General features: G+C 32.0%; 1 protein-coding gene across 2 annotated transcripts in view; it reads left to right on the forward strand.

Moving 5' to 3' along the window:
• The window catches only part of LOC129221132 (kinesin-like protein KIF13A), a 209,222-nt gene that overhangs the window by 133,041 nt on the left and 62,214 nt on the right, over window positions 1-13,967 (forward strand). For both annotated transcript variants that reach the window (XM_054855576.1, XM_054855577.1), the window contains exons 4-12: window positions 1,429-1,579; window positions 2,587-2,764; window positions 4,000-4,087; window positions 5,109-5,243; window positions 6,159-6,271; window positions 9,335-9,446; window positions 10,817-11,029; window positions 12,074-12,175; window positions 12,295-12,429. In XM_054855576.1, the coding sequence (XP_054711551.1) occupies window positions 1,429-1,579; window positions 2,587-2,764; window positions 4,000-4,087; window positions 5,109-5,243; window positions 6,159-6,271; window positions 9,335-9,446; window positions 10,817-11,029; window positions 12,074-12,175; window positions 12,295-12,429 (1,227 nt within the window). The remainder of the gene's footprint in view (window positions 1-1,428; window positions 1,580-2,586; window positions 2,765-3,999; window positions 4,088-5,108; window positions 5,244-6,158; window positions 6,272-9,334; window positions 9,447-10,816; window positions 11,030-12,073; window positions 12,176-12,294; window positions 12,430-13,967) is intronic.

The raw sequence follows: 13,967 nt of genomic DNA on the forward strand, positions 1-13,967 counted from the left end.
ATCATTTACATTTCTATAAATAACTGGTTTTTGGCTGAAATCCCTAAATCACCATGAACACATACGACAGCTATCTGTAATAAACTGTCACCTGCAAAAAAAAAAAAAAAAAAAAAACTACTTATTAATTTTGTTGCAGTGAAAACAAGTATTTAATAAATAAATAGCAAATGAAGGGTAATATGGAATAGGTGGTTTGAACCATTGAAAAACTTTGAATGATCGGTTTCTTTTGTTTCGGCTAGCTTCTGGCTCTTTTTATCTTACGTTCTCTCAGTTTATCCTTTAACTATTTTATATGGTGTTGGAGAGTTACATTGGTTTATAAGAAGATTCAGCTTTCCTGCCTCTATTTGAGGTTGGTGTAAAAGAAGATTCAGCTTTTCTGCCTCTATTTAAGGTTGGTGTAAAAGAAGATTCAGCTTTCCTGCCTCTATTTGAGGTTGGTGTAAAAGAAGATTCAGCTTTCCTGCCTCTATTTGAGGTTGGTGTAAAAGAAGATTCAGCTTTCCTTTCTCTATTTGAGGTTGGTGTAAAAGAAGATTCAGCTTTTCTGCCTCTATTTGACTTCTGCTTTTTTTAAGGTACTGGAAGGTGGGTGGGAAAACATTTGTCGATTTAGAGGCATCAGGAACAATAACATCAGGATTCTTTTGTAAGAACAGGGTTACATCGCAGATTGCGGAATGCCTGTTATTCCATAACACCGGACTCGCCATCTTGAAAAATGAATCTTTAAACTGGTGGACAAAACATTGTAAGTTAAAAAACGACCACAGTATAACAAACTACAATTCCTCTGGTGTATATTTTAATTAGTATCAATGTCCAAGTCACATTTGTTCTAGTTGATTAAAATGTTTGTAAACTTGCTTGCAAAAGCTCTTGAAAGTCATAAAATACGCTTTGATCTCTAGTGAGTGGCACAGCAATTGCACTGGGATTGGAGTTCTTTTTGAGTAATTTATATTCCCTTGCTATATATATTATAAATAGAGAGCCAAATCTTTGGTGATCCTTATTGCATGATTATTCCATAATACCCTCCTTTCATGTATATAAGCTTTTAGCGTCAATTGTTTTTCAGTATCACTATACAAACGCAACTAAATTGATTGTAGGTCTCGTAGCTCAAGCTTTCTTTAAGAATGTACTTTATATTACCGAATGGGGGGAGAGGGGGCTAGAATTGTTTTCTTTGGTTTTGAAAACATGACAGTAATGCCATGCTCTAGCATCTAATATAATTTCAACTGTGTTTTTTTTTTTTTTTTCATTCATTGTTGGATCTACTAATAGTTTCGATCATTTGATCTTCATAAACTGTATTTAGATAAACCTTATGCAAAATAGAGCCTGGAAAAATTATCCACTTTTTCAAGCATCAAACTGTATAATTAAACTCGTTCACATGTTTATCCATTTTAGAGTTTTGCATTTGATCAGTGTTTTTGGTCTTTCAATGAAAATCATCATCACTATGCAAGCCAAGCAACAGTTTTCAACAGCCTTGGAGCAGATATTTTGGACAACGCTTTTCAAGGCTACAACGCCTGCATCCTGGCTTATGGACAGACTGGTAAGTTGAGTACAAGGCCAACTAAAAAATAAAATAGTTTGTTTTTAATTTGAATAAAATATTTAGTCTACCTTATGTAGACTAAATATATATATATATGAATATAGTCATATATAATTGATAATGATGTTAATATATATGTATGTACTATATTAACATCAGCACCAACTGTACCAGCTTCTAATGCGGATTTAGTTACAACAGTGCAGTTTGCATAGCTGAAATGATGCTGGAACAGGACAAGATTCATAGATTCTAATTAAAATTTGTAACTACAGTAAACTTCCGATTTTCCGCCAGCGGTTTCTTTTGTTTCGGCTAGCTTCTGGCTCTTTTTATCTTACGTTCTCTCAGTTTATCAGTATACGCGAGTCAATCAACAATCAGGAACATGTATTTTCGCAGCTAAAATCAATTACCAACGGCTTTTTTTCTTTTCTTTTTTTTTGTCGAAAAATTGTAAATTTAAACTCGGTTGTTTTTGTTTTATTTATTTATTGTGCTTTCTTCATCGCACATACACTTGTTCTTTTTTGATGCCAAGTTGTGTTGTGCAAAAATACAAAACCTTTTTACAGCACTGTATGTATTTTCACTGCTTGAAGAAAGTATTATGCATCAATTCAGCCCAATTTTTGAAGAAGGAGAATTTTTACCTTATTTGTTCCTCATTTTAGCCTTTTTGCAGTTTATCAGTGATTTTTGTTATCTGGGCACTTGTGCCACCCAATTCCACAAATAATCGGGAGTTTACTGCATAAATAATGCATAGCTGTCTGACATCTTCTTAATTTGTTTTTCAAGATAATGTCATTAGAATATGTGCTGTTCTGATGATGCATATTGCTTTTCTTCAATCTGTAAAAATAACTTAATGAACTTTTCCCCCTACATAGTTGATTTTGATTTATTGTGTTTTTCTATTGTGCATCATGACAAATTGCTATTTCTCTTTTGCATTAGGTAGTTTTCATCAGCTGATTAAAGAATGATTTTTTGTGTTATAGGATCCGGTAAATCCTTTACCATGATGGGTTCTGAAGACAATAAAGGCCTCATTCCAAGACTCTGTGATGCTCTTTTCGAACGCATATTTGCATCAGGGAAGGAATCGGACTACAAAGTTGAAGTCTCCTATATGGAGATTTACAATGAAAAAGTTCACGATTTACTCGACCCCAAAGGGTAAGTTATGCATCACAGTCTAGTTCACTAAAAGTGTTGTAAAGTTTTAAAATATCAAAATGAACAATTTTACTCACAGCCATTAACATGAACATTTATTAATGTTCAGACACCACTTTCTTGAACATGCTTTTTTCTCAAACAGTTCAAGCTATTTTCTTTCTCTGTGAAACAAATGGGTTGGTGGTCCCTACATTTTTTGTTTTAAATTTAAATACATAGACAAGTTTTATTTGTATTTATTGAATCCATTTGCATGTTTTAATTAAATTCTTTTTTTCTTCAAGGGAGAGTAGTATTTCATTTATTTATTTATTTTTCGAATTGAAAGAGTGAGTGGAAGAAAGGGTATTGTGACATTTGTTTGAATTTTGAGATGATCTTGTAGTGTAGATGGTGTCATATTATAGAGTTGTAACAACCATCTCAAAATGTAATCATATGTCTCATAACCTGTTCTTCTGTTTACCCTCTTCAATTGTAATGGGTACTTAAATTATATTTTCTGCAGTGAGTTGAAGCAGGATTTTCGTTTTTGTTCTGATTGTAATGCATGTTTCATTTTTAAATTCTTCTTTTTTTCTGCTGAGAAGGGGGAATGGAATTTTCATTTCGTTCCAATTGCAATGTGGATTTTTATCAAATTCTTTTTCTTCAATGGGGGGGGGGGGGGCAGAATTCCCATTGTAATCATTTTGTAATGTTTTAAAAATTGAATTATTTTTACTATGAGGGGGGGGGATCAAGTCGTTTGGTTATTTTTGCTGCTTTTTTTTTTCTCTTGCAACCTCAAAGAGATTGGTGTTAGTTATAAATTACAAAGTAGAAGGAAGAAATACTTCTGTATACAGATATTAGTACCTATGATCTTCTGTGAAATTATTTAAATAATTTGCAACTTCAAAAAATTCAATAATCCTTTTATCTGAATTTTTGAAATTTAAGCCTAAGTGAATGTTTTTTTCGTGGCATACACACTTTCACTTTTGAATTTTAGGTTTGCAGTCTCTTCATCATAAACTGTGATGTAATTATCTGTTGATCTCATTATTCAAAGGTTTGAATGTAACAACAAACTATATGAGGCATTTTTAGTTATAATTTAATCAATCATTTTACAATAATATTTTATTTTTCAAAAATGGCTTCTTGTGTCAGTTTTTGCTGATAACTGTGTTGAATTATGTTTTTCAAAAATTTGTCCGTATCTTTTTATTTCATTATTTATTTTTTAGTTGCAAACAGACGTTGAAAGTTCGAGAACATAATATTTTAGGTCCATATGTAGATGGCTTGTCAACATTAGCTGTTTCTTCCTATGAGGTTGGTTTATATTTCAATATGTTTTCATTGAAATTACACAGACTATACCTTTACATCTACAATTACAACTTTTATTTGAATAAACTGAGTAAAAATCACAGCAAGCAGAAGATACAATTAATTTATGTCAATAAACTTTCATGTCTTAATAATAATACTTCTAATTTTTTAAAATCTTATGACATTGTGTTGAAAACACTTTTATGAGCCAGTATATTCAATCTTAAATTTGAGGAAACGTGTTTCCTGAACATTGTATTGTTTCGTTGAATTATTTTTCTTTTTTTTACAATAGTTTTGTTTAATAAAAATGTACTCAGTACTGCTAATCAATACTATTAGCAGTTGAAATTAAAATTCAAATATTGCTACTGTCTGTTCTCGAACTCTGCGACTAACAGCTGTGAACGGCTCCAATTGAGAAAGGGGTGATGTTTTAAGGAAGCGCACTTCATGATGCATTCAGTTTTTGCTTGCTCTTTACTTCATTCTTGCTATCACCCCTGTTTTGATAAAATCAGAAGAGACCTGACGCATGCGCAAATTCGAGTAAGGTTTCGCGTTAAAAGATCGGATAGTATTTTATTAGTTTGATGAAATTTCCATTGTGAAAAATTTAAACCCAATTAATATCATAAGTTCTTGCTAAAATAATGTGGAATTTCAATATCAATGAACCGTAATAAGTTGAATAGGTAGGCTCATTAAATTTTTGAATATTATTAGAAATTGTCTTCAGAAAAATTACATAATTAGCATATTTTGTTGGAACAAATAATTCAGAAGCTGGTTTTAATTAATTAGCTTAATTAATGAAAAGGTTTTAAGCAGGAACAATTTTATTTTTAACAATATAAGAGTTTGCAACTGCACACATAAACATGTCACGTAATTATTCATACCATGTGTAGAAAAGTTTTGTGCATCAGTTTTATATATCTCTGTCATTTCTAGTTTCATTTCTAGTTGTATTAATTATTCTTAATGTATAAAATGTTTTCCATTTTCTTGTTCTCTCTAGGAAATTAATAATCTTATGACAGAAGGTAATAAATCTCGGACAGTAGCAGCTACAAATATGAACAGTGAGTCTAGCAGGTCTCATGCCGTTTTTACTATCACCCTGACGTGCAGTGTATCTGATGAATACAGTGGGGTATGAATCTACTTTTGCTCAAAAAAATTTATTTTACCGAATTTCATTGTGATGAAAGTTTAATTTTAAAGAGACAGTTTTTTTTTTCAATTTATTTCTGCTATTTTATGTCTTTTCTAATTTTTTCTCTTAAAATTTTTTATATTGTCACACTGGGGGCTCAAACCTGAAGCAGGAACTCAGACCTGTATCACCCCAGAGCTGTTTTTCTTCCTTCGAGTTGTGGCTATAAATTTTTCCCTGCTCCTGAGCTTCCTAATTTGTTTAACCATCTTTATTCAAAAAAATAAAAATAAATAAATAATAAAGAAAAAAAATAAATAAATAAAAAATAAATAAATAAAGTAAAATAAAAATAATAATCTGTCTTTTAAATAAACCTGTAAATAAAAGTTTTTAGTTTTTGTCCAGTGATCAGTAGTCCCTTTTTTAATTTAGTAGCCTCTTTTTATATTAATTTTAATCACTTGATTTAGAAAGTTGAGAAAAGGAAATTTTAAAGAATGAGTAAATGAATAAGTAATGAGTTATAAAAGAAAATTTAAAATATGTTCATGTAGTTTAAAAAGCAAAACATATTTTGTAGAAAGTTTTATGAAATGAAAAAGAGTGAAACATTTTTGTTTAAGTTTATTATGTTATTATTTTGTTAATAATAACATAATGTCAATAGTTCCTCATAAGAGTAAATATTGCCAATTAAAATTTGGAACTCAAAAGCATGCATAAATACATAGTAAAATTGCTGTAGCTGGCACAGAGTCATATCTCCAGCTGAGACTCTGCTTAGAGAGGGAGCTAAAGCATCGAAAAATTCCTCTGGGTCCTTGTGTCATACTTAATATTATTTTATGATTAAATGATCATCCTTGAAAAAGTTTTTGTGTAACATGTTTTTCAATCATTTACCTATAGGTGACTGGTGAAAAAGTATCCAAAATGAGTTTAGTTGATTTAGCTGGAAGTGAAAGAGCTATTAAAACGGGGGCTGTAGGAGAAAGGCTGAAGGAAGGCTCCAATATTAATAAGTAAGATAGTCTGTTTATTCATTATTCATTAAACATAATGATAGTTTTTATCACCTTAAGAGCCTTCTCTCAAAATGTTGAAAGAACTTTTAAAAAGTGCGCGATTTTTGGTCCCTGTTGTCACATCCACCTTTTAAGTCACATGGTCTTTTCTGCTGTATGGAATTATATTTGCCTGCTATGATTGAACATGCAGATGCCAACCAATAGCATGATGAAGCATTAACTTTTTACGAAGAAGCATGGCATAAAAGTATCTTAGAACCTATGCAAATGTGTGATTCATATTGCAAAATTTGAAAACAATAAGAATAATTCAATGGCTAAGAGTTAAGTGTAAAGCTATAAATGTTTCAATGTGTTAGATCATTTAGTTTGTTTCAAAGGGCATTTTACAAAATGTGTATGTGCAATAACTTTCTTTACTCTAGTGTAAAAAGTAAAATACTTTTTTAAAGATAACTATGCAGTAAATATGTTCAGACATTAAAAATTCCCCCAAAAGCTAATGACTTAAAAGATGTTTTGAATGTAATGTCATCAAGTCAATTAGTATTAAAAAGCGTTTGTTAATGTAACATGGGCGCCCATATGCAAAATTGTAAAGAGGGGGAGGGATCAGATATTTTCTCCATGGTTTAGTGGGATATTTTCCTCATGGAAACCGATTTCAGGACAGATTAAAGTCATTAAAATTTGACATTTTTAATGATTTATTCATTAATGGCTGAAGAAGAAATGTTTTTACATTTTTGCAAAGATAAAAGCATTAAAAGCAAGCAAGTTCTAATTTGATGGGTGGGGGGGGGAGCTCTAGGACCCTACTTACCCCCTATATGGGCACCTTTGTAATGTAATGATAAGAAGAATAATATATTAAAATTCTTCAAAATGTTGTCCTTAAGCATCTGTTCTACCTTGAATTCCAAGCTATGAAGCCATCTTGGAAGTGTGTTTAAGCCATCTCATAAGTTACTGTCCTGTTGTCATATGTTCCATAAAGATATCTTTTCAGAGCAGATTTCAAACAAAAGAATTAAAAGCAACTGCTGGAGTCAAGTCAAGGCTGTAGGGCGACTATGGCATACAGTAGACCCTTGTTTTACGTGGATTTATTTTACGTGGTTTAAGATTTGCACTTTTATTTTATTTTACGCAGATGAGTTTTGGTTTTACGCGGATGTGGCAATGCAAACATATAACATTTTTCAATCTTTCAAAATCCAAACTCTTTAAGATTGCTGACTACACGTGATAAACTGCATTTTGGCATGCTAATAACCGAACTTGGCCCCCTGGAGACATTTTATGTGATTGGTTCCAAAGCTCTTTCCAGAAGTAAAGTGATTAAACTCACACATTTCAGAACGCACTGGAAGAAGAGCTTTTAGGAGTGACAAAAGAGGCCAAAATCAACGAGGATACCGACTTCGGTGACACACAACCAAAAAGGTTCACATTGAACACTTTGAGCCATTCCTAGACAGTAAAAATGATCTTTCTGATTTGTTAGTGAATTAAGATTCTGTCATGGAAATGACGCAAGTGATCATGGATGCTTTAATGCTCTGAAAGAATTACATAGAAAAATTCTTAATGACTGCCAAAAGACTATCGTAGCCAGCTCTTCTTCATAAACAGAACACGAAATTAGTTTATGTTTTCTCTTTACATGTTGAGCATAGAAATCGATATAAGTACACTTTAAACTTATCATACAGTTAGTCGTCACCAGAATGAAGTATTTTTTTTATCTACAGAACCTTACCCCTATTTTAACACTACTATTAGGTCTCAATTTGCGCGATATCGATTTACACGGCATTTCCGTGGAACGTAACCCCCGCGTAAAAGGAGGGTCTACTGTCTTACATTTGGCCAGCTTTTTTTTTTGTTCCTATCAGTGCTGCATAGCAACTTGTGTGAGAGACATAACCAAGGTTTATGAAATAATTCATCCTTCATTTCAGAGAGCTTAGACACAACTGAGCAGGCATTTGCTTGTCAGCAGGCCCGACCAGAGGCCATGTCAGCCTTGTCGGAAACTAGGGCAAGAGACCTTGGGGGGGGGGGGGGGCAACACTGAGGCAAAAGTAAAAAGGGGAGGGGGAAGGGCTCTGAATAAGAGAAAACGTAAAGATTTAGTGAAATGTACTCTTTTGGTATTTACTGTTGTGGCACCTAAAAATAGAGGTAATTGTTTTCTAGTAAGCAGTTTTGATTCCCCCTCCCCCTTTTTTCTTCTTTTCCCCCTTTTTTTGTTTTTTCTCATTTGTTTCTTCTTTTCCCCCTGTTCTTTTTCTTTTTTTGGGGGGGGGGGACGGGAGGGAGCCCGGCAACATAACTGACAAGGAGCCCGCCTTGGCTCTCTGCGTCCCTTCTTGTTAGTTGACTTATACCACCATCAATCTTTATAGATTAAGTTATCTGCAATGTACAAATGCTTCATAGTAATATGTAGCATTATTTTCCGAACTGATTCTGTACATAGTACATCCAATTTTGATAAAGCTATTTTTATTTGGATCATTCAGATATGTATGACAATTTGTCTTTTAATGGCAAATGTTTCATTTGTTAACAATTTAACAAAAGTAGCTGTTTGATCCATTACTGTTTTATAATTTTGTTGACGTACTTAATATGCAAAAATATATTGTTGCTTTGATTTATTTTTATGAAGTTTTTTATAATGTAGCTCTAACAAATTGAGCAACCAACATTGACAATAAATGTTTACCTCTTTTTCCGGTTATAGAGAATGGTAACTGGCGCTGTGTTGAATTCAAGATATTTTGGTAATAGTTTCACAAAAGTATTTTACTCAAATCCGTGCCAATAACACAGCTCCTTTTCACTGAACCCCCCCTCCCCCCAAAAAAGGGAAACATTGTCAAGGTTATAGCTCAACTACTAACTTAGACCACTCTATATCTCTTGTTGCTTGTGGTTTTTTTTTTTTTTTTTTTGAATGTAGGAATACTGTGCTATATTATCATGTCTTGTTTGACAGTAGGTTTAAAACTTAAAAAAACTCTTGTTTATTTATTTATTTTTTTGCAGGTCTCTAACAACATTAGGTTTAGTAATTTCAAAATTAGCTGATCAATCATGTGGCAAAACAAAAGACAAATTTGTTGCATACAGGGATTCAGTATTAACATGGCTCTTAAAAGTAAGTGAAATTTTAAATTACAAAGAAAAATGATAACTGTAATTCATGTGTTATTTAATATGTTCGTTAAAAAATATCAGAACTACAGGTATTTAATTAGAATTTCAAATATTCACACCCAACTTAGTATTACTTTAATCTCTAAAGTGGTAAATATCAATAGTTATATTCAGTAAATTACCGCTCAATTAGCATGGTTATACGCAGAAATACATGAAATACACCGCCAGCTCAGTCATTTCCAGCCGAGGACTGCAGTTTCGTGCTTATTAGCAGGGCTGATGAGTGCTAATAAGCTCGAAACTGTAGTCCTCGGCTGGAAATGACTGAGCTGGCGGTGTATTTCATGTATCAATAGTTATGTTTCAAAGATTCAGGGTAGCATCAGTCCTAATTGTTCCCGTACGGACCAAACTTTGACACAACATCAAGATAATTGTTTTGAAAGTTGAGTAATTGTTAGGTCAAAAGTTGTATCTATTGTATCTAGTTTTATATCTATTGCAATGTGTATCTAATGAAAAAGAAAAAAATCTTCATTTTGAAATTCTAAGAGATTTTTTGAGCAATCACGATTGCTGATTGCTTTCATTTGACTGTTTTGCTGTACTATGATTTTATTTTCCCCCCGCCACCCTCTGCAGCATCACCGCCGACCGGCTTTACACGATGCTGCTCCTATAGCGAAAACCATCTCCAAGTTTCGTCAATATCCTACACTTACACGCATACATACATGCACCTACACACACACACGTATACATATATACACCTACACACAAACACATACATACACATACACACACAAACACACACACCTACACACTCACATACACACAACTGCCCACACACTCATGCCTGCACACAGACAAAATTCAAATTAATATTATTTTTTTGTGTTTGTGTGTGAGACTTGAGAAATAAAATGAGGATCATTTTCTGCTTCAGTAGCACTATAAGCACTTGGAACAGCTTATTGGAAGAAACTGTTATGAACATGGGGGTAGATAGCTTTAAGATTTACCCTGCTGATAGCCTTCACTGGGGACTGAAAATTGACTATTATCTGCTTAACTGGACCCAATGCCTACATCTGTTCATCACTTTTGTTATTTGTATGAAAATACTCCCTCTTTCCCTTAAAACAAGGATTTCCTTTATTACCTGTATACTAATAATAATTTTCAATTTAAATTATTGTTTCTTTCATTTCATTCTAGTGTTTTAATATCAATATTTTTTGTAGACTATTTTGAAAATTGTGTTATTAAATTTTTGAAACTAGGTGCATATTTATGCATAGATTTGTGTTTTGTTTGTGTATGATTGTAAAATCTTCAAAATTGAAAGTGTTGATTTTTTGATTGCAGGACAATCTTGGTGGCAATAGCCGAACAGTCATGGTAGCAACAATTAGTCCTGCTGCTGACAATTATGACGAAACTTTGTCTACTTTAAGGTATGCAGACAGGGCGAAAAGAATTGTTAATCATGCAGTTGTTAATGAAGATCCAAATGCTAGGATTATTAGAGAACTCAGGGAAGAAGTTGAAATGCTCAAGGAACAACTCAAAGGGACGACTGTAAGTAGCTAGTTTCTTGTCATAATTCAGTTATGTGGTTATAAATGTGGGTAATATGAATTTGCTATGTTGTTGAAAGAACATAAAGGTTGGAAATTCTGATTGTTTTTAATATTGGTAAACTTAGAAAAAACTTGCAAAACATTTTTAATTTTGGAAAAAATATCTGAATTGAAAAAGTAACACCTTTTTAAAATCACATTCTTAAAAGTTTAATTTACTTTCTATCTTATATGCTTAAAAAAATATATTTTTTCTAGCTGTACCATTGTTAGTTATATTTTAACTGTACAGTTGAACTTGGTTGATACAAAGTGCAAAAAATCAACGAATATGTTTGTATTAGCTGTTTTCGGTAACAACTGTGAATGAGTGATGCTGCGAAAAAACGAAGGAATGCTTACCTATATTTAAAAAATATTACCACAGATACACACTTTGTAATCTAACTATCAGTTCAGCCAGAAAAAAGTTGCTTATTTCTTATAAAGGAATGTTTTTGGAAAATATTGAAAAAGTAAGATGAAAATCGAAAATTACAGAATAGGTTGTAATCCACAATGGAAGATGAACAGCTTTATCTCCGAGTAAATTGAATTGTACATAGGTGAACAAATGTATGGGTTTTATTTTTAATGCAATATAGTTAATATTTTCTTCTCAAATACATAATGGGACTTTTACTACCTAACAAAATGATGAATAATTGCTAAAAAAGAAAATGCAGCATTCAACCATGAACATTTTCAACACTTTCAATTTACATATGTATTATACGTGAAATTTTTAATGTAATTAGATAGCAAACCAAACTTAACGAACAAAATGTTCGTTTTAGCCGGGATTTCGTATCAAATGTGATTGTATTAAGAGTTCAACTGTATATTGTTTTCTAATTTCTGTGGCTTCTGTGATAAGCCAGTAAACTTATCAAATATTTGTCCTCATAATTTATCATTAAGTAGTAAATAAAAATATACTTTTATCATTTCTTTATTTTGGAAAAAAATATGTGTATTTATTCATTTGAAATTTTTAATACAGCAAGAGGATCTTCAAGATCGACTTAGAGAGTCTGAAAAACTCATGCAGGAAATTTCTCAAACATGGGAGGAAAAACTCAGGAAAACCGAAAAAATTCATCAGGTATATATCATTTCTCAGAAAAAAAATTTCAAGATTTTTTTCATGAATTGTAATAAATTTTTTTTGTTTTTTCGACCATTTGCCATTTTTTAAAAATGTTATTTTTTTGTTCATTCTAGGAGCGTCAGCAGGCTCTGGAGCAAATGGGTATATCAGTGCAAGCATCTGGTATCAAAGTTGAGCAAGACAAATATTACCTAGTGAATCTTAATGCTGATCCTTCTCTCAATGAATTACTAGTCTATTATTTAAAGGTGTGTTTACATTAGTGCTCTTTAGTTATATTAAAATGCTCAATTATCTTTTGACAAAGATAATTCTAACGAATTATTCTTTAAAATGTGAATAATTTTTGCGAAAAAGAAAAAGTGCTTAATACAAAGTATTTTCAATAAAAAAAAGCACATTTATGAGGTTCAAATATCAAACAAAAATCCATCTGAATATGAAAAGTAATGTAAGAACGTAAAAACTCATTAATGATCTACAGTAGGCGCCGCTTAATGTGATCACGGTTAATGTTATCATTCGCTTAATGTTATCAGAATCACGAAGTCCTGGAACACTTGTATGTTAACACGCGTTAAAAAAGTCGAATATTGTAATCGGTGTTTTCGTTTATTGTTATCGCTTTTTCATTAACTTTCAATTTTTTCCCCGTTTTTGTTCCTCAATTAACATAAATATAGAGGCAAACCCTGACGAGACTAACTTTCTGAGTAGCATTTTGTGGTTTTCAATAGCAGTTCAAAATTTTTCTAGGAATGAAGCTACAGAAAGTTCGCCCCCCAGTGACCACAGACTCCCCCTAAGATAACTTTCTTTTGCATCTAAAAAAATTCAGTCGCTGGACATGTTGCAGGCATTGATGTAGGACTTCCATTGTTGCCATTACTTTGTAAGCTGTAAAAGAATTGTGTCGAGATTGAAAACAAAGCGAAGTTAAATTAAAATTTAAACAACAAGCAAAACCATGCTGGAAAAGATAGAAAAGCTGAATGTGCTTTGAAACTAGTTTACGAATGTCAGGGAAAACGGTCATATTTTACTTCACCTATTATTATGTGATTAAAAATTGCATAATTTAGCTTTAACAACTTATAATTCAGATATTTCCATTCTGTTAATTTGATAATTTATAATTTAAAACTGCGTTCAGTTGAGTCATTGATTTTAATTTGAGGTTGCCAAAATAAATGCATCTTATTTGGGAAAAAAAATATTATTTTGTGTCTCCTGGATTATTTTCAGTTATTGTTATCAGTCGGTTATTGTTATCAAATTGTGTTTGTCCCACAGTGATCACATTAAGTGGCGCCTACTGTATTTTGATTTTTAAAAATGCTTTGTATTAAATGATGTCAATTGAAAAATTATTTATCTCAATACTTAGTTAACTTTGTTGCTTCCAGATCAAACAATGATTTCATAGTATTTTACTATCCTTAACAATATACTCAAATTTTTGGCTTGATATGACAATATTTGAAAATGATTGCTGAGTATTTGTCATTTTTACTTTACCATACTTTCTAATGTGTCAGGCACACTATTTTACTTTCAAATGTGATTTAAACCCCAGGCGCACTTGTAGGAATTTATTTTGGGAGGGGCTTCAAGACAATAATTAGGAGAACTTTCTAAATAAAAGTTTGTAAGCATTAAAATCCTTATTAACACTGCACATGTAGTTTAAATTCATTTTGGGTGGGCCTGAGCTCCTTCTGCTTCCCCCTTAAATATGCCTTTGATAAACTCATCCTATTATGTCTTATGGGTTAAAAGTCTAAAA

The sequence above is a fragment of the Uloborus diversus genome, chromosome 4 (genome assembly GCF_026930045.1).
Source record: "Uloborus diversus isolate 005 chromosome 4, Udiv.v.3.1, whole genome shotgun sequence".
Lineage (NCBI taxonomy): Eukaryota > Metazoa > Arthropoda > Arachnida > Araneae > Uloboridae > Uloborus > Uloborus diversus.